General features: G+C 42.1%; 1 protein-coding gene across 1 annotated transcript in view; it reads left to right on the top strand.

Annotated features, from left to right (window-relative positions):
* The first annotated feature begins 5,274 nt into the window (after positions 1 to 5,274).
* The window catches only part of SLC27A2 (solute carrier family 27 member 2), a 53,986-nt gene continuing 33,500 nt past the window's right edge, over positions 5,275 to 25,760 (top strand). Inside the window, exons 1-3 of the mRNA NM_001192863.1 lie at positions 5,275 to 5,752; positions 20,253 to 20,462; positions 24,325 to 24,483. Coding sequence (NP_001179792.1) covers positions 5,275 to 5,752; positions 20,253 to 20,462; positions 24,325 to 24,483 — 847 coding nt within the window. The remainder of the gene's footprint in view (positions 5,753 to 20,252; positions 20,463 to 24,324; positions 24,484 to 25,760) is intronic.

Raw genomic sequence — 25,760 nt, 5'->3', positions numbered from 1 at the left:
GGCACCACAACTACAGAGTAGCCCCTACTCACCACAACTGGAGAAAATCTTGCACAGCTACAAAGATCCAGCACAGTCATAAATAAATAAATTTTTAAAATAAAATAATTAGGAAAATTTTTTAAAAAATAAATAAACCTTCTCCAATACTTTGGCTACCTGGTGCAAAGAGTTGACTCATTGGAAAAGACCCTCCCTGATGCTGTGAAAGATTGAGGGCAGAAGGAGAAGGGGGTGACAGAAGATGAGATGGCTGGATGGCAACAATGAACATGAGTTTGAGCAAACTCCAGGAGACAGTGAAGGACAGGGAAACCTGGCCATAAAGGTCAAAAAGAGTTGCACATGACTTAACAACCGAATAACAACAACGAAGAACATTTGAGGTTGGGACTCAGGACACTGGGGCTTCCCAAGTGGCATTAGTGGTAAAGAATCCACCTACTAATGCAGGAGACCTAGGTTTTGATCCCTGGGTCAGGAAGATCCTCTGGAGAAGAAAATGGCAACCCAGTTCAGTATTCTTGCCTAGAGAATCCCATGGACAGAGGTGCCTGGCAGCTACAGTCTATGGGGTCACAAGGAGTCGGACATAGCTGAAGCAACTTAGCACACACACTGGGGACATGATTGGATTTGGGAACTGCCACTTGGAGTCTTTCTCTAAGACACCAGCAGGGATGGACGGATGAGGGTGAAGCATCAGGAAAGTCCTGACCAACGCTAGCAGGTGTCAACATGTGCTCCAGTTACCATGTCTATCTCCTGAATTCTTCTTGCAGTGACTCAGAATAGATCAGAAGAGAGTGAGGATTTGCAGTAGCCTAGTGCTCGGAGAAGGCAATGGCACCCCACTCCAGTACTCTTGCCTGGAAAATCCCATGGATGGAGGAGCCTGGTAGGCTTCAGTCCATGGGGTCGCGAAGAGTCAGACACGACTGAGTGACTTCACTTTCACTTTTCACTTTCACGCATTGGAGAAGGAAATGGCAACCCACTCCAGTGTTCTTGCCTGGAGAATCCCAAGGACGGGGGAGCCTGGTGGGCTGCCATCTATGGGGTCACACAGAGTCGGACATGACTGAAGTGACTTAACAGCAGCAGCAGTGCTCTGTGGGGCTTCCCTGATGGTTCAGCTGGTAAAGAATCTGCCTGCAATGCAGGAGACCCCAGTTCAATTCCTGAGTCAGGAAGATCCCCTGGAAAAGGGATAGGCTACCCACTCCAGTATTCTTAGGCTTCCCTGGTGGCTCAGATGGTAAAGAACCCGCCTGCAGTGCAGGAAACCTGGGTTCAGTCCCTGGGTTGGGAAGATTCCCTGGAGGAAGACATGGCAACCCACTCTAGTATTCTTGCCTGGAGAATCCCTATGGACAGAGAAGCCTGGTAGGCTACAGTCCATGGGGTCACAGAGAGTCAGACACAACTGAGTGACTAAATACAACAGAGTGCCCTGTGAAGAAAGTTTAAGAAAAAGAGGAGTCTAAGAGTCTGCATTGAAGTGACTGGTCAGGAAGGAACCAGACTCTCAATGAAGTTAACAGGCTCAGAGGACATGGGAGCATGAAAGAGGAGGGAACTAGGTGGCTTCATTAAGGGTGTGGGGTGAGGACGCGCCATGATTGAGACCTCAGTGATGAAACAATCCTGACTTAATATCCAAGAGATTTGGTTGTAATTCATGTATCACTGTTGAATTTGTATTTTTAAATGTTCAAACTTACATAGAAACAATATCTATAGACAAAAAAACAATAAAAGTTGTATTTATTCTGCATTCAAAAATATTTGAAGTTCTATCTTTTGTATATGTTGGTATAATATAGTCTTCATCCTTCCTTGAAAAGGTCTATACTTTTCTTTTGGTGTATATTTTTCCTTTTTGTGTATATTTTCGTGGTAAAATACACATAAAATTAACCATCTTAAACATTTTTGAGTAAACAGTTCAGTTATATTTGCCTTTTTAATGCTGAAAAATGTCCTTTTTTCATGAAATAGTAGTAAAAACAGACTATAGTTGGCTGGGGGAGCTAAGTTTTCTTGAAAATTTTTTAAGTTGGTACTTTATTTTGAAATGCTACTGGACTGAGAAAACCAGAAATCTGTGACCCATTACCTTAAATCCCTTAAGTTGGGATTTAGAGGGACAGAGAGTTCAGGGGTGGAAATAGGCAAGAACAGTCATACAGAGAGGAATATGCAGGGCATTTTTTTGAAAGGTATAGACCAGATTCATCAAAACACAGTGCGATTACGTTTTGATCCATTTTCAAATGCTTAGTGCCTAATGCTGTCCAGCTCATAGGAGAAACTCAACACAGATTTGTTAACTGAGTGCAGTGAAAGTTCAAGTCAGTATCAGAAGAGCCAGAAAATAAAGTTTGAACTTCATTTTATAAACCAGAGCTGCCACCGCAGATGTTTCTAGAATGCGTAACCAATGTGCTAAGCTACCAATCTTCTCCCTCCACCTGGGAGCCAGGTAGGACCCAGGGCGTCTAGCCAGCTCTAGCCTAGATGTGTTCTGGTATGCTATACAAATATGACAGTTGTCTATAGACACCATGAGTGGAAGTGGGTGGGAAACGATGAGGCAGTCACTGAAGATAACTGGGCATTGGAGAGAGGATTGATGATAGCAGCATTTCCACGAAGACCATCAGGCTGGTGGGAGACCACTAAGCGGAGCCCAAGTTGGAAGGTAGAATCATTGGTAAAAAGAGTTCTAAGATATATATAACAAACATTAAATATCTCTCCAAATTTATTTCTTCTCCCCACTTCCTTTTTAATAAGACCCTGATTTTTCCATAGTATGGTGTACATGGAATTGACTTTACCCTCAGCTCCATGAATGAGCCCTGACTGGCTTAAATCAATCAGTGCTTCTCTTCCCCCATCCCACAAAGACAGACACATATCCCAGGAAGAGCTTGCTTTCTTCTTTATCTTTCCTTCTTTTCTTTTTTTCTTTCCTTCTTTCTAATGAGGACTTTTAAGGAAAAGTTTCTTACATTTCTGTCTGAAGTCAGCACAGGAAACAGGTCACTCTAAGGGGCTGGCAGCCATCTTTGGACCATGAGGGAAGAGCTTACCGGAGAAAGGAGTTGATGGAGCAGAGAAATGGAGAAAGGGAAACTTGGTCCAGATCTCAGTACTTTTAAGCCATAGAGGAAGGCTTACCTGAAGCCCTGCCCTGGACCCTGAGTTTTAAATTCCCATGTCTGCTTAAGCCAGTTTGGGTCTTGTTTCTCTTTCATTTGCCACTGAAAAACTATGGATGCACAAGGCTAAAGTGATCCTCAGAGTAAGAGAGGAGAAAGTGGGCATTTGGGGCAATCAAGCACTCTGAAGAAGGAGTGACTGTTTAAGGACAAGACAAGAGAGGTCGGTCGAGGAGGCTATGCTGAGTGACTGGTCATGAAGGAACCGGTGGCATTGGGCTGGAAAAGGAGGGCTGGATCTAGCTTTAACATGAAAAGAAGAGGTGCACACCTGAATGGTTTCTGTCCTGGCTTCTGCTTTAACACTACAACCTTCCCCTAAGGGATAACCAAGTCCAGGGGATCCTTCCCCCTCTTACCCCCAAGGGAAATGATGCAACCAGTCATTAGACAATAGCTGGTTTAGAGCTATTGTCTAATGAAAAAGAGAAAGGGTTGTTGCAACAGGTTCAGGGATTTAAAAAGGAGGATTAAACAGAAATGAGGGAAGGGGAGTTTGTGATAGGAGGTGGGGGGAGAAAACTGCTAAAGAAAGAAGAAAATAAGAGAACAGCGTAACACATTGCGGTTAATAAAGCAACGGGCCCAGGACCAAACAGATACACCAATTCCCAAATCTGAAGCATCACTTATCAGCTGTCTTAATTCACCTCTCTAAGTGTCCCTTTCCTGTCTATAAATGAGCTTGAAAATTCCACCTTTAGATGACTGTGAGGCTCCAAAAATATCATACAAGGAAGCCCATAGCAGAGAGGGGTAGGCATTCATTACTCCTGGTTGTCGCATAGAATAAAATGAATGAACAGCAGGAAGACAGGCGAGGAAGAGAGGAAAATGCTGCTTTATTTAAATTCTGACCTTCCTCTATAGCAAGGAGCCAGCGTTCATTCGGTACAGAAGCAGCACTCGAGGAAGTGAAAAGAAAGGATGACACTCAAAGAAATGGCTTCTGAAAAATGCCAACGTTTGCTTCATTTTCTCTGCGTTGTGCTTGTTTCTCACGGAACCATTTAGTAAACCGAACTGAATTGGACTGACTATACTTGAGAATTTTCAATATACGGCAGGGGGAGGGGGGCACTTAAAGAACAACGTATCATAACAAATCAAAACTGCCCCGAAGCTTGATTTCATGTACCAAAGTGTGGCGCCACCTCCAGCCTAATCTGGGCTAGCTGGGCCCCGCATGACGTCTCGGATTAGAGCGCTTCACGCTGCCCCCCCGGGCTGGGATGAGCTGGAGGCGTCAATCGAAGGCGCTTTTGTTCACCCTTGAATTCTTTATCACTAGAGCCTGCCTGGCAATTAGCTCCGGGTTTGGCGGGGATCTGGACGTAGGTGGGGGGAATGGGGCGGGGTCCGGCGGGGGTGGGGAGGGGGGCGGGAGGTGCAAGGGGCGGCGTGGGGGGCGTGGCGGAAAGCAAATGTGAGAAACAAAGAGAGACCAGGCGGAAAGCCCCTGAGACCAGGAAGGAGAGATGCGATTCTGGTTTGGCAGTGGCACCTGCTACCCGCTACTAGGAAATCATAGGACTGTTCTCGTATTTATAAGGCACTTTATTGGTAATAACCATCAGTCATCTCTAAAAGGTACACTAGCGCTCCGCCTGTATTATCCCCTCTAATCTTCTCAGCGTCTTCTAAGGCGTCTTACGGTCACCATTTTTATAAGGTCACACCGTCGGGGAGCCCAGCTTTGCCCCCAGGCCGCCGCGCTCGGGCGGGGAGGTGGCCGAGGCCTCAGCGAGCCGCGGAGCCGCCCTCCCAGCCAGCGGAGGACCGCCGGGGCGGGGCATACGCGCAGGTTACTGCACCCTCACGAGGGGGCAGGCTCAGCCGGCCTGTCACACCCAACAGCCAGCACCCCAGCTCCTTCTGCCAGAGATCCCGCAGCGGTGCGCGGGCGGCCCAAAAGCTCCACCGTCGCCCCCTCCTCGCTGTGCATCCCCGCACCGCCCGCAGCCCTAGAGAAGCCCATTCCGCCGCCGTCCTGCACGCCCGAAGTGCGCCCACCGCCCTGGAGGGGGTAGGGGGCTCCGCCGCCGTCATGTTGCCAGTCGTCTACGCGGTTCTGGCGGGGTTGCTGATGCTCCCGCTGCTGGTGAACCTCTGCTGCCCTTACTTCTTCCAGGACTTGCGCTACTTCCTGCTGGTAGCCGGCGTGGCCCAGCGGGCGCGCAGCAATGGGAAGCGCCGTCCGGTGCGCACCATCCTCTACGCCTTTCTGGACAAAGTGCAGCAGACTCCACACAAGCCTTTCCTGCTCTTCCGCGACGAGACGTTCACCTACGCGCAGGTGGACCGACGCAGCAACCAAGTGGCTCGGGCGCTGCGCGACCACCTCGGCCTGCGGCAGGGAGACTGCGTGGCAATTTTCATGGGCAATGAACCAGCTTACATATGGCTGTGGCTGGGACTGATCAAGCTGGGCTGTGCCATGGCGTGCCTCAACTACAACATCCGCGGGAAGTCCCTGTTGCACTGCTTTCAGTGCTCTGGAGCGAAGGTTCTACTGGTCTCACCAGGTGAGCCTGGGGACCACCTCACCCTGGCACTGGGCTCCTTCTCTTCTTGACAGCCTGGCATAGGGGTTGCGGGGGACGAGGGTTCAGATCAGAACTAGAGATGTAGAGAGAGGGGATGGCAACCCTTCCTCCAAACGCTAATTAATGGTTATTAGAACCTTCTGTTGTAGAAGCTGATCAAGCCAGATATTATGTGAATCACCGTACATGTAGTGTTGCTGGTAATACAACAGATAGGGTTGACTTTGTAGATGAGACCAGTCAGACCAGAGAGGTGAAGCTTTATGTCCCAGATCACAGAATTGGGAGGAGGGGGTTAACTAGATCTGTCTGCCTCCAGAATTCAAGGTCCTAGCTGGTGCTGACAATATCTGCATTAAAATCCAGAGGGTCTAGAGTGTGAAGTCCAGAGGATCCAGAGAGACTGTTCCCTCTGCTCCTTGATTGACTGTATAATCCTGGGAAAGTCACTTTCCCCCTCCATATCTTGGTTTCCTCCTCTGTGATGGTCTTCAAGACTGCTTCCAGCTCTCAAATTCTGTTAGCCTCCCTGGATTCTCACTGCAGAAAGAGAGAATCCACCTGATCCCCAAGAAGACTTTGATCACCTGCTGCAAGCCCTAGTGAGCCCTCATTACGTTTATAGCAACAGTGACCTTTGGTTCTGTAGTTGCCTCCTGCAGCTTTTCAACAAGACCTGAAATGGTAACTTCATGCTCCTGTGGTGACCAGGTCAGGAAGAATCCGAGAACCTGTTACCCAAAGGACTAGCTGGTTTTCCTATCCCAGGAAGCTTGTCCCTACATTTGAATAAGGACCAAGGATTGCTTTTCACTCTCTCAGTAAGAGGAGGGCTAAACAGGTGTGGGCTAAAAGATGTGGGGAAGTAGGGAGCCAGGAAGTCTCACCTTTCTGGAATGTCTTTCTTTCTGTGCCAAGCTCTATGCTGGATGCTTTTATTACCCTGAGAATTAATATATCATTACCCCCTGTCACACAGCTGAAGAAACTGAGGCTTAAAATTCCAACCTAGGTCTGTCTAGTTTCAGAGCTCATGACTCTCCCTACACCATGCTACCTTTCTCTTCACAAATGAAAAGTGTTAGAGCTGGAACAGACTAAGCATCCATCTTTTCTCCGCCTTCATTTCATAGTTGAGGACTCTGAAGTACACTAAGGAGTTTGCCTAGTTACAGTAAGTCAACATGTCTATTCATTTTGGGAAGCCAGGAAACTACACACCTGTTTCATCAGACATAAATAATCCAAAAAGAAATGAAGGCTTTGCATAAAAGCTGAAAAGCAAAGGGGTAATTTTAAAGGCATTATTTGAGGGCTTCCCATGTGGCATAGTGGTAAAGAATCCACTTGCCAATGCAGGAGAGGCAAGAGACTCAGGTTCAACTCCTGGGTCGGGAAGATACCCTGGAGAAGAGCATGGCTACCCACTCCAGTATTCTTGTCTGGAGAACCCCATGGACAGAGGAGCCTGGTGGGCTACAGTCTATGGGGTCACAAAGAGTTGAACACAACTGAGTGCCTGAGCACACGCGTGCACGCGCGCACACACACACACACACACACACATTATTTGAAAGGGATAGCTTTTTGAAGAAAATTCCCAACAATTTCTAGTTGCCTGGGAAAAGAGACAACTTCACTATTTAGTAACTGCAAGACTCTCTTAAACCCATTTACCACTTGATTCAGAGGAAAGTTATTAACACAGTGATCTGTGTACTTCAGGAGGTATTTAAGTACTTCTTTTCCTGCATATTATTCCAGGTCCCCTCGTGAGGAAGTCAAGGCCTGGGAGTTTTGTTGACAAAGAAGCTTCGATTTAAATGACTATACTGGAGTTTGGTTCTGTAATCAAATCAGGAATACAACCAGATATCTCCCTTTTTGCCCAGGCAACAGTCTTCTGTCACTGAGTATTATGCTTTGGTCAGCATACGTAGATAGTATAATGAAATTCCAACATTCAGGTCAAATTTGAATGACTTTCCAGTGGACCTACAGCACTCTGACAGTAAACTGACCTTTGAGAGAAGCCATACATTTGAAAACCATTCTGTTTTTCCAAATCACTGAGAAACTGTTACACCACATGCAGAATTGCACTCTGATCCAAAACAGTTACTGCCATGGGGGTAACAGAGTCCAAAGTTGCATGCTGGTTAGTAAACGTGCCCATGTGCAAATGTGTTGAATGGACTGATTCTTCAAATTCTTTAAAGTTGGAAAGAATCTTAGAGATATCCTAAGATTAACAAGTGTGTTATATAACAAGTGTGTTGTTTATATAACTCTTAACAAGTGTGTTGCTGCTGCTGCTGCTAAGTCACTTCAGTCGTGTCCAACTCTGTGCGACCCCATAGACGGCAGCCCACCAGGATCCCCCGTCCCTGGGATTCTCCAGGCAAGAACACTGGAGTGGGGTGCCATTTCCTTCTCCAATGCATGAAAGTGAAAAATGAAAGTGAAGTCACTCAGTTGTGTCAGACTCTTAGCGACCCCATGGACCTCAGCCTACCAGGCTCCTCCATCCATGGGATTCTCCAGACAAGAGTACTGGAGTGGGGTGCCATTGCCTTCTCCTAACAAGTGTGTTATACTTCAGTAAAACGTTTAGAAGAGTCACTTTAATGAGTGGAAGGATCACCTGGGGAGCTCATTTTAAAAAACAATTTCCTGAGCCTCATCCCCCCAAAAACACTGATTCAGCAGGACCGTGGAGGAGGCAGGAAAGTATATTTTTACAGCAAGCCCCATCCCACTCCTAGATGATTTGGAAGCAGATCATCTAAGGAATAGGCTTTGAGTCTGGTAATTCCCACTTTGTTTAATAGTTGTTTGTTTAATAGTTGAATGAACGAAGGCCCAGAGGAGTGATATCAATTGCCCAGGGTCAGAGAGAGCTGGAGACAGAACCCAATTATTTTTGTCTCACTTCTAGGATGCTTTTTATATTCTATTATGCCATCTAAACAGGGGACAAAAAGATGAGAAGTTTTGCAAATGTTGGAGAGGTGACAATTCAACAGAGTTTGATTCTTTACTTCAAATTTCAACCTCAGAGCTCATGGGTTTCTTGAGTTTCAACTGCGTCAAATTCTGGAGCATATACAAAGGACTGGCACAGTGGTGTTTATGATGAATATTGATCCCCTTGTCATGAATTTGGGGGACTCTTCACAAAGCTTAACAGGGCTCAATCCTGTCAGGCATTTCAGTGCCCAATTTTTTTCATCAGAACTTACTATACTTAGAGAAAACCAAAGACTCACAACACCTCCCTGCATCAATCAGAAACACTCATCTCCCAGAAAACAGGATTTTCTCTGTGTGGTGCATTTCAGGATCCTTCTCCATAGACGACTCTAATGTAAGTAATCACATGGTAAAATTACCTTCAGCTATTGGAACCTCCATCAGTGTTGTAGTTGATAGAAACCAATTTATTGGGCCAGTAGTTTTTCAAGCAGTTTCCCAAAACAGGTAAGACAGGAAGCCATACTTAATTCCATATAACATAGAATATTTTTTTAAAAAAGAGTCCCCCAAATAGTGAATTTGCTTTGTTTCCATTTATGCTAACATTATGGCACCCTACTCCAGTACTCTTGCCTGGAAAATCCCATGGACAGAGGAGCCTGGTAGGCTGCAATCCATGGGGTCACTAGGAGTCAGACATGACTGAGCAACTTCACTTTCACTTTTCACTTTCATACATCGGAGAAGGAAATGGCACCCCACTCCAATGCTCTTGCCTGGAGAATCCCAGGGACAGGGGAGCCTGATGGGCTGCTGTCTATGGGGTCGCACAGAGTCGGACACGACTGAAGTGATTTAGCAGCAAGATTGTTGCTAACCTAGCTCTTCTCCTGGAAGGATAACTCCTTCATTAGCTCACTGGCCAGGTCTACCTTGCATGGCTCAACCAATCATGCACAGCACCCCCAGTGTTGATACTACTCTTGTATAAGGCTTTAGTAACAATGATGGGCTTCCCAGGTGGCGCTCGTGGTAAAGAGCCCACCTGCCCATGCAGGTAGACATAAGAGACCTAGGTTTGATTCCTGAGTTGGAAAGATCCCTTGGATCACAGCAACCCACTCCAGTATTCTTGTCTGAAGAATCCCATGGACAGAACAGCCTGGCAGGCTGCAGTCTATAGGCGCACAGAGAGCCGGAGATGACTGAAGCTACTTAGCACGCAGGCAACAATTAAAGATACTTTGTGTTTCAAGATTGAGATCCAGAGAAGTGATAAAATGTTCCCAATTATCTTTGACCTGGTCTTTCAGGGTTGTAAAAAATAAAATTTGACCTCCTTTAAACAATGTGATAAGATAAAATGTTTCCAATAGCTTTCAAAAGTATTGCATCATTGAAAGTTCTAAAAGAGGAGAACATTCTAAAACTAATGTCAGGACCAAAGAGAACTCTTGTCAGATAAACTTTTGAGGTTAGATGCAGAAAAGCAGATGGTATAACAATTTGATATCATATCAAGAAACATTTCCCACAAGGTACAAGCTAGTTGTCCTGGTGGGAGGCAGAGAGAAAAAGCTAAATTAGTTTAAGGATCTTACAGTCCAGTTGAAGAACTAAGTCACATGTGATTGGAATGATGAGGAGAATGTGATAAGTATACTGGGAGGGCTTCAGGATGCTGTAGAAGAAAAAGAAGAGAGGATGAACGTTTCTTGGGGGCATTGACAACAGAGCTGCTGCTGCTGCTAAGTTGCTTCAGTCATGACTGACTCTGTGTGACCCCATGGTCAGCAGCCCATCAGGCTCCTTTGCCCAGGGGATTCTCCAGGCAAGAATACTGGAGTGGGTTGCCATTTCCTTCTCTGTGACAACAGAGCGTAGGTAAGTGCAATTGGGGAACAGGAATTCTAGGCAGGAGGAGCCCAGAGGCATTTTTCCTCAGGTCTCCAACTCACTCCAGTATTCTTGCCTGGAGAATCCCATGGACAGAGGAGCCTGGCAGGCTTCAGACCACAGGGTCACAAGAGTCAGACATGACTTAATGACTAAACCACCACCAACACAATGAGATGCTTTGTTAAAGAGTTTTACTATGTAAGGACTACAGTAGGCTGGGCTTAAGTGTTAGTCATTTTTAAACTGTTTACTGAGGAAACTCTACTATAGAGAAAATAGGACTCAGAAAACCCAAGGAATGGCCAACAGTGGTGGCCTCAGACTCATGCAAGGAGATAATTTTCTAGTGCAAACTTCAGTCAAGAATCAGGGCATAGATATAGCCTCTCCATTCCTCTTCTGGGCTGCTCAAGAAGTAACTTAGGTGTGTTGCAACTTAGGTGTGTTGCTTCAATGTACTTTGTCTCAACAGGTTACAGTTCTCTCATATATCTTTGAATAATGCCTTAGTAATACCTAGCACATAGTCGTCACTCAGTAAATATTTGTGGCATTAATCAGTTCAGTTCAGTCGCCCAGTCGTGTCCAACTCTTTGTGACCTGATGGACTGCAGCGCGCCAGGCCTCCCTGTCCATCACCAACTCCCGGAGTTTACTCAAACTCATGTCCGTTGAGTCGGTGATGCCATCCAACCATCTCATCCTCTGTCGTCCCCTTCTCATCCCGCCTTCAGTCTTGCCCAGCATCAGGGGCTTTTCCAATGAGTCAGTTCTTTGCATCAGGTGGCCAAAGTATTGGAGTTTCAGCTTAAGCATCAGTCCTTCCAATGAATAGTCAGAATTGATTTCCTTTAGGATGGACTGGTTGGATCTCCTTGCAGTCCAAGGGACTCTCAAGAGTCTTGTCCAACACCACAGTTCAAAAGCATCAATTCTTCAGCATTCAGTTTTCTTTATAGTCCAGCTCTCACATCCATACATGACTACTGGGAAAACCATAGCTTTGGCTAGACAGACCTTTGTTGGTGGCATTAATAAGTTCCATTAAAAAAAAAAGTTCCATTCTTTTGGTTGGTTGTAACAAGCTTTCTTCTTTGAAGTTTAAGAACTATTGGGATGGTCATGAGGGCATGAAAAAAAAAAATGATGTTAAAACAGTCAAATATATCCTGATTTGAGAAAATCCATTTAGACCCAATCTGCCCCAGGCCCAGCCTCTCCCTACCACAGACTTTTTAAAAAAATTTTTTAATATAAATTTATTTATTTTAATTGGAGGATAATTACTTTACAATATTGTATTGGTTTTGCCATACATTGTATGGCATTAATACATGTATACAAATGTATACATTAATACATACATGAATCTGCCACAAGTTTTTTTAAACTTTATTTTATATTGGGATATAGCCATCAACAAGCAATGTTGTGATAGTTTCAGGTGAACAGCAAAGGGATTCAGCCATACACGTACATGTATCCATTCTCCCCTAAACCCCCCTCCCATCCAGGCTGCCACATAACATTGAGCAGAGTTCCCTGTGCTAGTAGGTCCTTGTTGGTTATACATTTTAAATATAGCAGTGTGTATGTGCCCATCCCAAACTCCCTAACTATCCCTTCTCCCCATCCTTCCCCTCCACCCCGGCAACCATAAGTTCATTTTCTAAGTCTGTGAGTCTTTTTTTGCTCTATAAATAAGTTCATTTGTATCATCTTTTTAGATTCCACATATGAGGGATGTCATACAATATTTCTCCTTCTCTGATTTACTTCACTCAGTATAATACTCTCTAGGTCCATCTATGTGGCTGCAAATGGCATCATTTCATTCTTTTTTATATCACAGACTTATTTTGCCTCCCAGTTTTCTTCTGGCAGAGGGCTACAAGACAGACTCTCTCTCCAGGACTCACTGCGAGAGAGGGAGCTGGTGATGGGCACAGAATGGGCTGCTGGGAGAGTCTGTGCCCAGGATGGAAGGGCACAGAAACCCAGATGACAAATGAGGAGGGTATTCAAGAGCTAGAGTCCCAGCCAAGCAGCCCACAGTTTGAAGAGAGAGCTCGCTTAAAGACGTTCTGTAAAATTTTTCTTCTTGACCTGCTCATAACTAAAGCTTGCAAGGGAGGACGATTGTACATCTCCATTCAAAAACAAACCAGCACATTGCTGGCATGTTTGGGAATGTTTATCAGTTTATTTTCTTTAGCAATAAGAAAGGAGTGAAGGGGTAAAGACAAAATAAATTCTAAATCCGCAGTGAATGTTATTGAATCCAGAAGAAGGACAGAGTTCAGATTATACTGCATAATGAATATAAGCAGCCAGTGTTTGAAAAAGACCTCCCACAGCCTCTGAGAAACCAGGAAGTACACAGGTGGTAGACAGGTGACTTGTTTGCTTATGGATATCAAATGATTATGTAGGGCCTGGTATGATCTGGTAATCTCTGACAAGGAATTACCTTTGATTCTAGGGCTAGTTAGAAAGCAAGATACTTTGACCAAGAACTTTAACTGAGAGAAGTGAAAAATAATGTTAAGAAATTATGTAACTATATAAATATGAGATGAGTGTGTATCTCCCTGCTAAAAATTTCTTTACTCCTGAGGGACTTAGCCTTGATTAAACGTCTTTCTGACCTCAAGGTGATTTGCATTGTGGAGGGAAGGTGAGGGTATGCGAAAAGTGAGTGTCAGTCATTCAGTTGTGTCTCTTTGAGAACTCGTGGGCTGTAGCCCCATAGGCTGTAGCCTGTCAGGCTCCTCTGTCTTTGGGATTTTCCAGGCAAGAATACCAGAGTGGGTTGCCATGCCCTTCTCCAGGGGATCTTCCTGACCCAGGGATTGAACCCAGGTCTCCTGCATTACAAAAAGATTCTTTACCATCTGAGTCACCAAGGAAGCCCTAGGGGAGGTTATGCATGCCTCTATCTGAAGGGTGTTCTATGACTTTGTGTTGATGTACAGACTATATGCTAGATTATTAATTACTATAATTCCAAACTGCCAGTAATAGAAATGAGAAATCACAGTTACAAACTGTATTTTTAAAACTATTTTCAGACTGTCTCCATGATCTGTGTTAGAACCAGTTTGTTTCAGTTGCCTTTCTGACTGAAGGAAAGTCTTCAATCCTGATTTGTTCATCTGCCAACCAGTTCACATCATCCTGAAACTCTGATCAAAACCATTTCTTTCCTCTGCCTTCTTTTCAAATCTTACTTTATTGGTAAACATTTCTGGGGTGTTTTATGTAACTAACTTGGTTAGTTACTCTCTCCATGAGGCAATCTAATAGCAAAACAAGCTACTAGATTGAATGTTTTTCCTATTTAAAAGCAGCGGGTTTAGCCAATAGCATTTTGCCACTTTGGTGATGAAGATTGATCCAGCTCACTACCCACCCTCTCTCCCTGCTTTCGAGGAATGGGCCTGTGTCCTCAGAAATTTCTCTTCTGACCTTCTTTAAAAAAAAAAAAAGGGGGTTGTAAGTGGGAGAGGAAACTTCAGAAAAAACCTGATTTTTTTCTTTTCTATAAAATGGATCTTAAGGAGTGCAGATGTTATAATCAGTTGGTTTTCCATCATCCAAATGTGTACTGCTTTCTCTGAGGTTTATAAGTGAAAGTGAAAGTGTTAGTCACTCAATCGTGTCCGACTCTTGTCTCCTACATTACAAGCAGATTCTTTATCATCTGAGCCACCAAGGGGGCTCTCTGGGGTTCTACACCCATCCATGATCTCAGCTCAGGCTAATGAAGAAAGGACAGATCTACTGTACACCCTTCAGGTGCAGGCAACTTTCTGTGAATACTATTTCTCATACCCATGCTTTTCATAAAACTTGAGGTTATTCTCTTCATCAGAAAGACAAATAAGAGATGATCCATATTACTACCGAGAGGCAGATCCGAATGCTTTCACGAGCACTGAGCATGTCAAGTAGACAGCGTCTTCCAAAATCTCAAGGTCCTTTACCGAAACTTGAACTTGAACGACTAGTACAAGAAAGTGGTAATCCTAGAAGCCCGATATAATTCTTTTCATTTTGTATGTAATGATCCATATAGAGACTCACTGAGCTTCTGTCCTCATTTGTGGAAACAAGGTTACCATTGTCTAAAACACAGGGTTGTTGTGAAAATTATGTGAGGTGATGTATGTAAAGCTACTATACAAACTGTCCTCCACAAAAGAAATTTGTAAATGTTTAATCAGTAAGAATGAAAGGTGTGGTGGATGCTGTGATGCGCTGCCCCATTCCCCACTCCAGGACTGAGGTACTCCTTCCTCTGCTGCTGGAGGCATTGGCAACGGCCAGCTATCAGCCGAGAACCATTCCAGGACTTGCCGTTAATTGAAGAAAGCCTCTTTGCCCAAGGTCAAGTACTACTGCCCCAATCTGCATCCCATGACTGGTTGGTGGGCAGGCACAGAGGTAGAACCTACTTTGTTTCATTTGGGACAGCCTGAAGGGCCATCCCGGGCCCAGAGTCCAGGTAAGATCAATTGAGGGAGGCCACTGCATGGCTGCATCGAAGCACAATCTCTTCCTCCATCCAGTGTACCTCCGTTGCAGCCCCGAAGGCATCATTCCCAAGAGGACCCCTACACAAAAGTCTCAGAATTCCAGGGAGCTCAGCCTGTGTCAAGTAGAATCATTTGATCTTATGTGTCCTTGTGGATTGCCACGTCTATCTTAAGTGGGTTTTCCTGGTGACTCAGATGGTAAAGAATCTGCCTGCAATGCAGGAGACTCAGGTTTGATCCCTGGGTTGGGAATATCCCCTGGAGAAGGGAATGGCTACCCACTCCAGTGTGCTTGCTTGGGAAATTCCAAAGACAGAGGAGCCTGGTGGGCTACAGTCCATGGGCACAGAAAGACACAATGACATGGGCACATGGACACAGCTGAGCAACTGACACTTTCACTTTTCACTTAATCTTCAGTAAGCAGATTTATAGTAATAATTACCAAAAAAATTCATGTGTGAAGCAGAAAACATGGGGGCCAGTCCTATTTATAACAGATTTAAGAAAAGACATTAAATGTTAAATATACAGTTAATGAGTTGCATTCACATCCAGAATTTCCCTTCCAATCTCAGTTTATATATGTGTGTATAGATGTATTTATATAAATATTGCATCTTTAGTTTAAAGGGAAAATGTCTGCTACCATAGGACATATGTTGTGTCTGATTCTTTGGCACCCCATGGACTGCAGTACACCAGGCTTCCCTGTCCTTCACTATCTCCCTGAGTTTGCTCAAACTCATGTCCATTGAATCCATGATGCCATCCAACCATCTCATCCTCTGATGCCCCCTTCTCCTCCTGCCCCCAATCTTTTCCAGCATCAGGGATTTATTAGGTAGGTAAAGTAAAGGTCAGTATAGGACATGTGAGGTATGCCTTGATATGATTGGGAGCGACTGGAACCTCAAGTCAATATCCAAACGTAAATTCTACACCAACAGCCCAGAGGTCAGGTAAAGAAACTGTGCTGGGCTGGGGCAATGGCCTTCCCTTCAGATAAGATGACCTCTGTGAAAGGTCAGGGATTATAAACCAAAAGCATGCAGAGGGCCAAGTGGAAACATGAGGGAACGGAAGCCCCAATTGTCCAGATTACTTGAACTGTGATCAAGCATGATACCTGCTTAATTGCATTTCCTTTTACCTTTATTATTCTGTTGTTCAGTCACTAAGTTGTTACATGGTATGCTTCAGCATACCAGGCCTCCCTGCCCCTCACTATCTCCTGGAGTTTGTCCAAGTTCATGTCCATTGAATCAGGTGATGCTGTCTAACCATCTCATCCTCTGCTGCCCTCTTCTCCTTTTGCCTTCAATCTTTCCCAGCATCAGGGTCTTTTCCAATGAGTTGGCTGTTTATTTCATTATTACTATTATTATTTTATATAATAATTATAAATTATCTAAGAAACTACTAATTTCAGATATATCATTAATGCCTGCATACATCTACTTTCAAAAAATTACAGAAAAAATTAAAGTCTCTTTTGACTTAAATTTTTCTCTCATCAAGACTTACCAAATCTTGTCTGTTCTACCTCCCAACCATCTCTTAAATGCATCTACTTCTCTCTAGGCTCTGTGGCTACCTTAATGTAAAGCTTGATCTATCAAATGGCCTTCCTACTTCTGGTCCTTGCCTTCTCCAACCCACGTACCTGATGTAAGCCGGAGACCTGGTCCCTACCTACACCCAGTTTCTTCTCCCAACATTTTTCCCTCTCATTCTACGTATCAGTCAGCTTTAGCCTCTTTGACCTGCTCTGGCATCCTGCTGTTTGCCTCTGGGCTTCCCTGGTGGCTCAGACAGTAAGGAATCTGTCTGCAGCACGGGAGACCCTGTTTCAATTCCTGAGTCAGAAAGATCCCCTGGAGAAGGGAATGACTACCCACTCCAGAATTCTTGCCTGGGGAATTCCATGACAGAAGAGCCTGACAGGCTATAGTCCACTGGGGTCACAAAGAGTCAGACTCGACTGAGTGACTAAAGCTCACTTGTTTGCCTGTGGGTCTTTACATAAGCTGTTCCATGGCTACAAACAGGCTGAGTCCATCTCAGTGGATCTTCATCTTGCCAACTCCTACTCACCCTTCAGGAATCAGTTGAGGTAACACTTCCTCTGGGTTGTTTTCATGCCCCTCCTCTGTGCTTCCAAAACACCACCTATGACACCTTATTTCAATGGATTATTTCTTGATTCCTCCCCCTTAGACCTGGGCTCTGTGAAAACAGTATCTGCTATACACACTGTTGCTTCCAATGCTGAGAACCATGCACACAGGAAACACACTTTAAATAGATGTCAAATAACTGTTGGGAGAGAGAGAGGAGAAGAATAAGAAATAATCCAGGTAATTTATGAACATACTATATAACTGAATAGGCTCAGTCTCAGGTAGAAGAGAAGGAGGGAGAGAGATTTCTTAATTCTTTAAGTAGCAATAGTAGTTTTGTTTTATTTTTAATTTACTTTCATGTCCCTTACTTGGATGTAAGACATACCTCTATCACAAAAATGATTTAATTTTGAATTTGACTGGAGATTTATCAACTCACAGTATTGCAATATCTAAATCCTTGAACATCAACAGCTTTCGCTTATTCCTCTGTCTCTTCCCCAGTAGCTAATACAATACTTTGTGTAGATTCTTTCAGCTGTAAACACTTGTTAAGCACTTATGGCAGGGCCAAGATGATCAAGTTATAATCCCTTCACCTCAAAGTTTTCACTGCCAAATAGAGGAGAAAAAGAAGTGAAGCGTGTTATACTACATACTAAACACACTGCTAGACGTATAATGCAAACTCCTATGGGAGGACCACAGAGTTAAATGCAATGAGGCTGTTTTGAAGGATGAACAGAAGTTTTTCCAGTGACCAGGGGCTAGGGGCAGGAGGGCGTTCCAAGCAGATGAAACCACCTGGACAAAGGTGGTAAGATGTGAGAATTATGGCTCCATTCACTTCACATAAATCAGTGTGATTAGAGGAAAAGGGACAAGGGTAGTTAAGAAGATGACATCAGAAAAATCGGGGCAGGGGATGTAGGCTGAGAAGAACCGTAGAACCATCCACTGCATTAGAAAGATTCTATCACAAGGGATAAGCAACCACTGAAGGATTTTAAACAGGGCAAGAACGAGAAGTCGGGCAGTGGTGTCACTGACACTGGAAGCAGGGAGAGGTTAGAGGCAAGGAGATCGGTCAGGAAGCTATTGTGACAATTTCGGTAGGAAATAATGAGAATCTGAACCACGGCACTGGCAAGGGACCTTAGCACTCCAGTTACCATTTTTACAACAGTAATGTTTCTGATGATCTTCTCAAAATACTGAAGAACTAGAGAGCAACCATTCAAAATGAAAGAGGAGAAGAGAGCATCAAAAGGAATAAGCTGACCTGATGGAGGTTAAAAAAGAACTGAGACAAATAGTACATTAAGGAATAATAGCCAGTAGACACTCCAGGAGAAAACTGTTCAAGAAAGGAAAGATGCTTATAGTGTGTAACTTGGCTCTACAGTCATATTTGAAATAATTACATTGTCATAATCTTGTCAATCCTGATTATTTGTTCTAGAATTTCTAGAGCCAACACATAGACAAAGCTAGAAAGATAGAATTATAGTCTCAGAATAGATAAAAAATACCATTAACCCTGACAACATAAAGTGAAAATAATAACTGTTGGGGGTGAACAAGGGGGGAATGGGGGTGGGTTTCAAAAATGGTAAGACATGATGTAGCAGGAAAAGTATGTAATTTGGTGAAGAAGAAGTGACTGCTAGAAGAAACAGCTAAAAAAAACCCAAAAAACCTAAAAGTCCTTGCCTCCAGGCAGCAGGTTTATTTGTGAGATAAGGGCCTACTGACTTGCATTATAAACTCTTTTGTACTATTTCATTTATATTTATCAGGTGCGTGACTGCTTTGGTTAAAAAATTTTTTAACTTTTTAAATGCATTTATCCAGATGCTATCTCATGTCTTGATGGAGACATTATATGTAAATATCTGAAAAACAAAGCATATAATATGAATCAGATATAGCCTCTCTAAGGTAATTCCCTGGGATATTGAGTCACCTTCCTATTAAGAATAGGCCTATTCATTTCAGTTATCACAATTCAAGACAAAGAAGCTTAAAGAGCATCTCATCTTATAATTAAAATTTAAAATAAAATTTAAAATGGCACAAAAATTCAAGTAACAAACCTGAAATATCGTTTGCACATTACATCAATGCCTTTAAAATGTTTTACCTTGACCCCTATAAAAGCTACATTTGTGTGTGGCTCAGCACTCACACACTCACATAGCTGAAACTCAAAAAAAAAAGAAGAATACTTACCTCTTCCTATGTATGTTATACTTTCTATTTTATTTTTTAGAAAAATCATCACTTTAAATGATTTTAACAATCCGCTGCTGTATTGTGACTCAGAGTTTGAAAAACATGCTAATCAGTCCTTTTTTTTCTTAGGTCGGATAATGTGCTTATGAAATTTGGAGCTTATGTCTCAGATCAGCTGAACCTTCCTAGTAGAACTACTTGTTGCTGATATTTTAAAAATGTGTTACATAAAGTTAGCTTCTATTATCCTTTCAGTAGCATGGTTCCCTTCTTTTCATTTCTCTTTGTCCTTAAAATTTTCTTTTTTTAAAATCTCTGGTCCTGTGGGGCATACACTGGGAATAACTAAATACATTTCTGGAGTGTTTTGAGATATATATATCAGATATGCGTATAAGTCATACACATGTAATCTTGGTTTTTACCCTTATGTGGTTTGTTTACATTTGCCATGTAATGTACAGATTTCAATCATCTGTCGCTTTTTAAACCATCAAAACTCAGCCTTCCCTTAAATATTGGGATCTTGTGATATTTTCAGATGTGGTAAATTCCATGTTAGAAATACATAACTATAAACATTACTGTGTCTACATGTTTTAACAACACTTAGTGGAAACAAAATCACTACAAAATGTATTGCACTAATAGAGCTTGAATGGACTAATTTAGTTTGTTTGGATTTTTTTCTCTTATTAAATTAAGAACTACAAGCCGCTGTTGAAGAGGTGCTGCCAAGCTTGAAGAAAGATGATGTGGCTGTCTATTATGTGAGCAGAACTTCTAACACGGATGGGGTCAACTCTTTCTTAGACAAAGTGGATGAAGTGTCAAGTGAACCTGTCCCAGAATCCTGGAGGTCGGAAGTTACCTTTTCCACTCCTGCCTTATATATTTATACTTCTGGAACCACAGGTAAAAAATAAAGAGAGGATTCTCAAAGCAATGGACCTATCCTGAAAGAGTTAAATGTTGGGTTAGATTTTTAAATGCTCTCTTTCTTTGGCAAGGCTTATCAGATAACTAATACTTCAGGGGATTTAGCTCATTGCCTGTGGGAAGTATGATCTTTTTCCATAGCACATGAAACCATTTGGGTTTTTCTAAGGTACGCATACTTCCCCCAGTTGGTGTACAGAACAGGTAGAGAGGTTAACCAAGAACTACAAAAATAATTATGGTGATGATAAGATTTGGTGCTGAATAGGTTGTTAGGATTTTTTTCAAAATGATTGTTGCTTTTTTATTAAGATTGGGCACTGAACAGATTTTGGAATTTTTTTAATGATTGCTACATTTTGATTATACTCTGTCCAGCATCCATATATAATGTATAACCAATTATAAGTGGACTACCAAAAAAAGGCTATAGAACAATAATGGGGTTATATTTGTACAAACATTTTGACCACTGTCTTTCAATGCAACAATGACTTGGAGGTGTTTGGTTCTGTGGATGTAGAATGGCTCTTAGCTCAGGGCCTAAAATGCTGTATTTCGTCAAATCTAGGATGTCTTACACCTTCGGTGTAAGCTGTACTATTATTTTACATAAGCCGCTAAGAGAAAACACTGCCAACTGTCATATTACTGAAACACTGCTATGTGGAACAGGCAACATTAAAGGTAGATGTACTAGGTGCTCTTCTGGGAGCTCTGTGGTATTTGTTCATACATTTCTCCCACCACTCTTAAGACAGGTACTACTCTTATTCCTGTTTTACAGATTCAGAAACTGATGCCTAGAGAGTTTAAGAGCTTCCCAAGATAGGAAGTAGAAGTGTCAGGCTTCACTTTGCTAGGCTGACTCCACAGCTCATACAACTGACCTCTCTGCCAGAATACCTCCCAGTTCATCCATCTGATAGCTATTTGGTGTCTGCCTACTCAAGGTCAGGGAAATGTTACCAAAATGTAATCATATGAAGACTGAGAGAATATATTTAAGAAAGGATAAGAAGCTACCCCCAGCATCCTAATTATTCTTAATAATATTGGAAAGTTGAATATGTGAGTCATTTGATTAAAATTTTAACTCAAGCAGATAATTCTAGCATGCAAATTGGAAGTGGTCAAACAGGAGATGGCAAGAGTGAACGTCGACATTCTAGAAATCAGCAAACTAAAATGAACTGGAATGGGTGAATTTAACTCAGATGACCATTATATCTACTACTATGTGCAAGAATCCAGTAGAAGAAATGGAGTAGCCATCATGGTCAACAAAAGAGTCCGAAATGCAGTACTTGGATGCAATCTCAAAAACAACAGAGTGATCTCTGTTCGTTTCCAAGGCAAACCATTCAATATCACGGTAATCCAAACCTATGCCCCAACCAGTAATGCTGAAGAAGCTGAAGTTGAACGGTTCTATGAATACCTATAAGAACTTCTATAACTAAAATCCAAAAAAGATGTCCTTTTCATTATAGGGGACTGGAATGCAAAAGTAGGAAGTCAAGAAACACTTGGAGTAACAGGCAAATTTGGCCTTGGAATACAGAATGAAGCAGAGCAAAGACTAATAAAGTTTTGCCAAGAAAATGCACTGGTCATAGCAAACACCCTCTTCCAACAACACAAGAGAAGACTCTACACATGGACATCACCAGATGGTCAACACTGAAATCAGATTGATTATATTCTTTGCAGCCAAAGATGGAGAAGCTCTATATAGTCAGCAAAAATAAGACTGGGAGCTGACTGTGGCTCAGATCATGAACTCCTTATTAAATTGAAGAAAGTAGGGAAAACCACTAGACCATTCAGCTATGACCTTAATCAAATCCCTTATGATTATACAATGGAAGTTACTAGTATAAACATTAATAAAAAGAATTCATTTAAGCAATCAGAGAACAAAATGTTTTCCCTGTTTCTCAAAAGCAGTCATTAGCACAAAGTTATATAATAGTTACCAAATATTATTTCTTAATTAATACAAAAGTTTAAATCAGGAAGTTTTCTGAAAGTGCTTAACACCAGCAAAAGATGTGTGTTTCTGTTTTAAGAAATATAATTCTGAGTTTTTACTATCTGGATAATTTTTTTTCAAGGTGAATACAATTGATTTGTTGATTCTTTCTTCTGTTTCTCATTATTAGTATAGAATGGAGCATCAATATTAATGACATCAAAGACCATCAATTGTGAACTGTGTTTACAATGACGGTAGTTTGCCAGTCATACTGCTTTGCCTTATAACAAATTGCTTTTATTTAGGCAATACCATCAAATATTGAAGCATCTTAATCTAAACAGATTGCCTTTCTCTTCACAAAGCCAACTGACCCACTCAGGTTTTAAACTCTAGACCCATCCGCTTTGCAATGACTTCATGGCCTCCCCAACTAAACTGACTCCCATGGGCAACAATATAAGCATACTCTTTCAATTGAGTCTTATAAAAAAATTTACATAAATTATAGTTAAGAAAATACAAATGTACATAGTGTACTAAAAATACACTGAGATACCATTTTTTCACCTTTCAGATTGTCAGAAATTCCAACATTTGAAAGGACACTTTTGAAGAGCTATGAGGAAACAGGTGCACTCTATATTACTGACGGGGGAGTCAATGGGGACAGCCCTAATAACTGGCAAAGTGTCAGTGTCTAACAAAATTACGAGGTCTGATACCTTTTGGCCCAGCAGTCTCACATCAGCAAATTTATCCTACAGATGGAGCATCATTCACAGTGTGAAGTGCCATGTGGACCAGGTTTTTCCACATGTGGACCAGCGTCGTTTGAAATTGCAAATTAGTGTAAATAAACTATAAAACACATACACAAAGGAGTAAATGCAGACAGAATAAGTGGATGAAAAAATAAGGGAAATTTCTACATACAAATATAGACAGAACTTAAAAATACTTTGTTAGTGAAGGGGGGAAGTGCAGAATAGTATGCCTTTTTTTTTTTTTAATTGGGGGAAAGGGCAAGAACATATGAGCAAATGAGCCTATATTTACATAAAAAACTGTAGAAGAGTATGTGAGAAATTCATAGAAGTGGCTATGAAGGAAAGAGATAGGATGGATAGGGATGTATTCTCTCTGATTCTCAGTCTTCTCATCTGTGAACTAGAGAATATAATTCTACTTCTATCATTAATTATAAGAATTGAGTGAAAATTTGACAATACAGTTGACCCTTGAACAATACGAGGGTCCACACAGCAGAAGATCTACATATAACTGATAGAAGGCCCTCCATATAGGTTCTTCTGCATCTGCGATTTTTCATCCATGGATTCAACCAACCATCGGTGTGTTTACCACTGAAAAAAATCCTCATATAAGTGACCCCAGGCAGTTCAAACCCCTGTCCTTCAAGGATACTTAGCAAGATGGTAGACCCAAAGCAGAAATTCAATAGACAGTCATTCGTTTTTCCTCATCTTAGCACTCTAATAACCAGCTAACTCAGGGGTCAGCAAACCATAGCCTGTGGGTCACAAACACCACACCACCACCAGTTCTGTAAGTAAAGTTTCATGTCCACAGGGCCAAGTTCATTACTTTTTGTGTTTAGCTGCTTTCAGCCGTAATAGCAGAGTTGAGTAGTTGCAATAGAGACTTATGACCCTGCAAAACCTAAAACGTTTACCATCTGGTCCTTTACAGAAAAAAACTGTGAACTTCTGGTCTCACCAAATGCAATCTTCTAATTACTAGATGATGAATCTTCCTAAGATACATCTCTGTCCCAGACCATGTGTCTGTGAATAACCATTCTTGATTCACTCATGCTTCTCTTGTGCCTTTATGCAGGTCTCCCGAAAGCTGCAAAGATCAATCATCAACGCATTTGGTACGGAATTGGCCTTGCTATTGCCTCCAAGGTTACACAGGATGATGTAATCTATTCCCCTCTACCCTTGTACCACAGTGCTGCGCTTCTGATTGGCTTACATGGATGTATGGTGACTGGTAAGCTTTTCCTCTCAACAGGGTATTGAAGCCCAGTACACATTCAATGTGCTCATAAGGAAAAGTAATACAAAATTTGCTATTTTCCTGTGTGCTAGGAATAGTGTTTAATTCCATGTTAATACTGAGGTTGTTTGGCTTACACATAGCAAACATCTAAAAGAATTTATAGTGAATTCCATGATGGTCCATTGGTTAGGACTCCACATTTTCATTGCTGAGGGCCTGGGTTCAATTCCTGATCAGGAAACTAAGATCCCACAAGCCCCAAGGCCAAATAAATAAATAAAAAGAATTTCTATTTTCTCATGCCTGCATGTCTTTTAATATAATGCTTTAATTGTTCAGCATATCAAAGAGCAAGCTTCTTTTAAGTCTTTTAGGTCTTTATACAGGTTAAGATACTTGATCCTTTGATTCCACAAATAATTCTCTTATGTCATTTCTGTCTTCAGAAATCTGCATGTTGATCTCCATTAGCACCTAGTTTAAACTTCTCATTCAGCTGGCCCATTCTACTTTATTCTTCCCTCTTCCCACAGGCTCTCAGCTCCGGTCAGAATACTTAGATTTCCCCATCTCTTCTCTTTCCTTCTGAAACTTTACCATTTACATTAGAATTGCCATTCTTACTACTGTCTACAGGATTTCTGCCCCTTGTGTACATGAAGTCTCAGTCCAATATCCACCTCTTCCAGGAGACTACCTCTAACTTTCCAACTAAACTAAAAAACTTAACTTTTTCTCCCATGTGACATTTTAAGTAATTATATATGTATATATAGTAACGTATGCATATATTAATTCATATACAAATACACATGACTGCCCAAACCTCTGTTCCTTTTCCTCATCAGCTTACTGATCGGCTATAAAACCCTTAATCCAGCACCAATACCAGTCTCCAAATCAGTAAGGAATGCCTGGGTCTGATCATATTGTTGGGCCCTTCAAAAACAGAATGACTCTGAAGCCCTCCTGGGGATAAATCAATCGCTCATACATCTACTTAAGCATAATAGATAAATGCTAAAAAGGAAAATATAGTATTTTTTAAAAATTTCTCCTTAAACATTTGATTTTGCATGTTTAGGTGTAGAAATTAACTAATAACATGAAAAATATCTGTGATATTTTTATTTCACTTTACTACATTTCACGCTTATGTTAGGTTGGATATGATAGGTACATTGTTTTTACCTATCGTATTAGTTTTCTATTGCCACTGTAACAAATGACCATGAACTTTGTGGTTTAAAACAACACAGGTTGGTTCT

The sequence above is a fragment of the Bos taurus genome, chromosome 10, assembly GCF_002263795.3.
Source record: "Bos taurus isolate L1 Dominette 01449 registration number 42190680 breed Hereford chromosome 10, ARS-UCD2.0, whole genome shotgun sequence".
NCBI lineage: Eukaryota > Metazoa > Chordata > Mammalia > Artiodactyla > Bovidae > Bos > Bos taurus.
The sequence above is the reverse complement of the archived record's forward strand: the minus strand, read 5'-3'. Positions and strand labels throughout refer to the sequence as shown.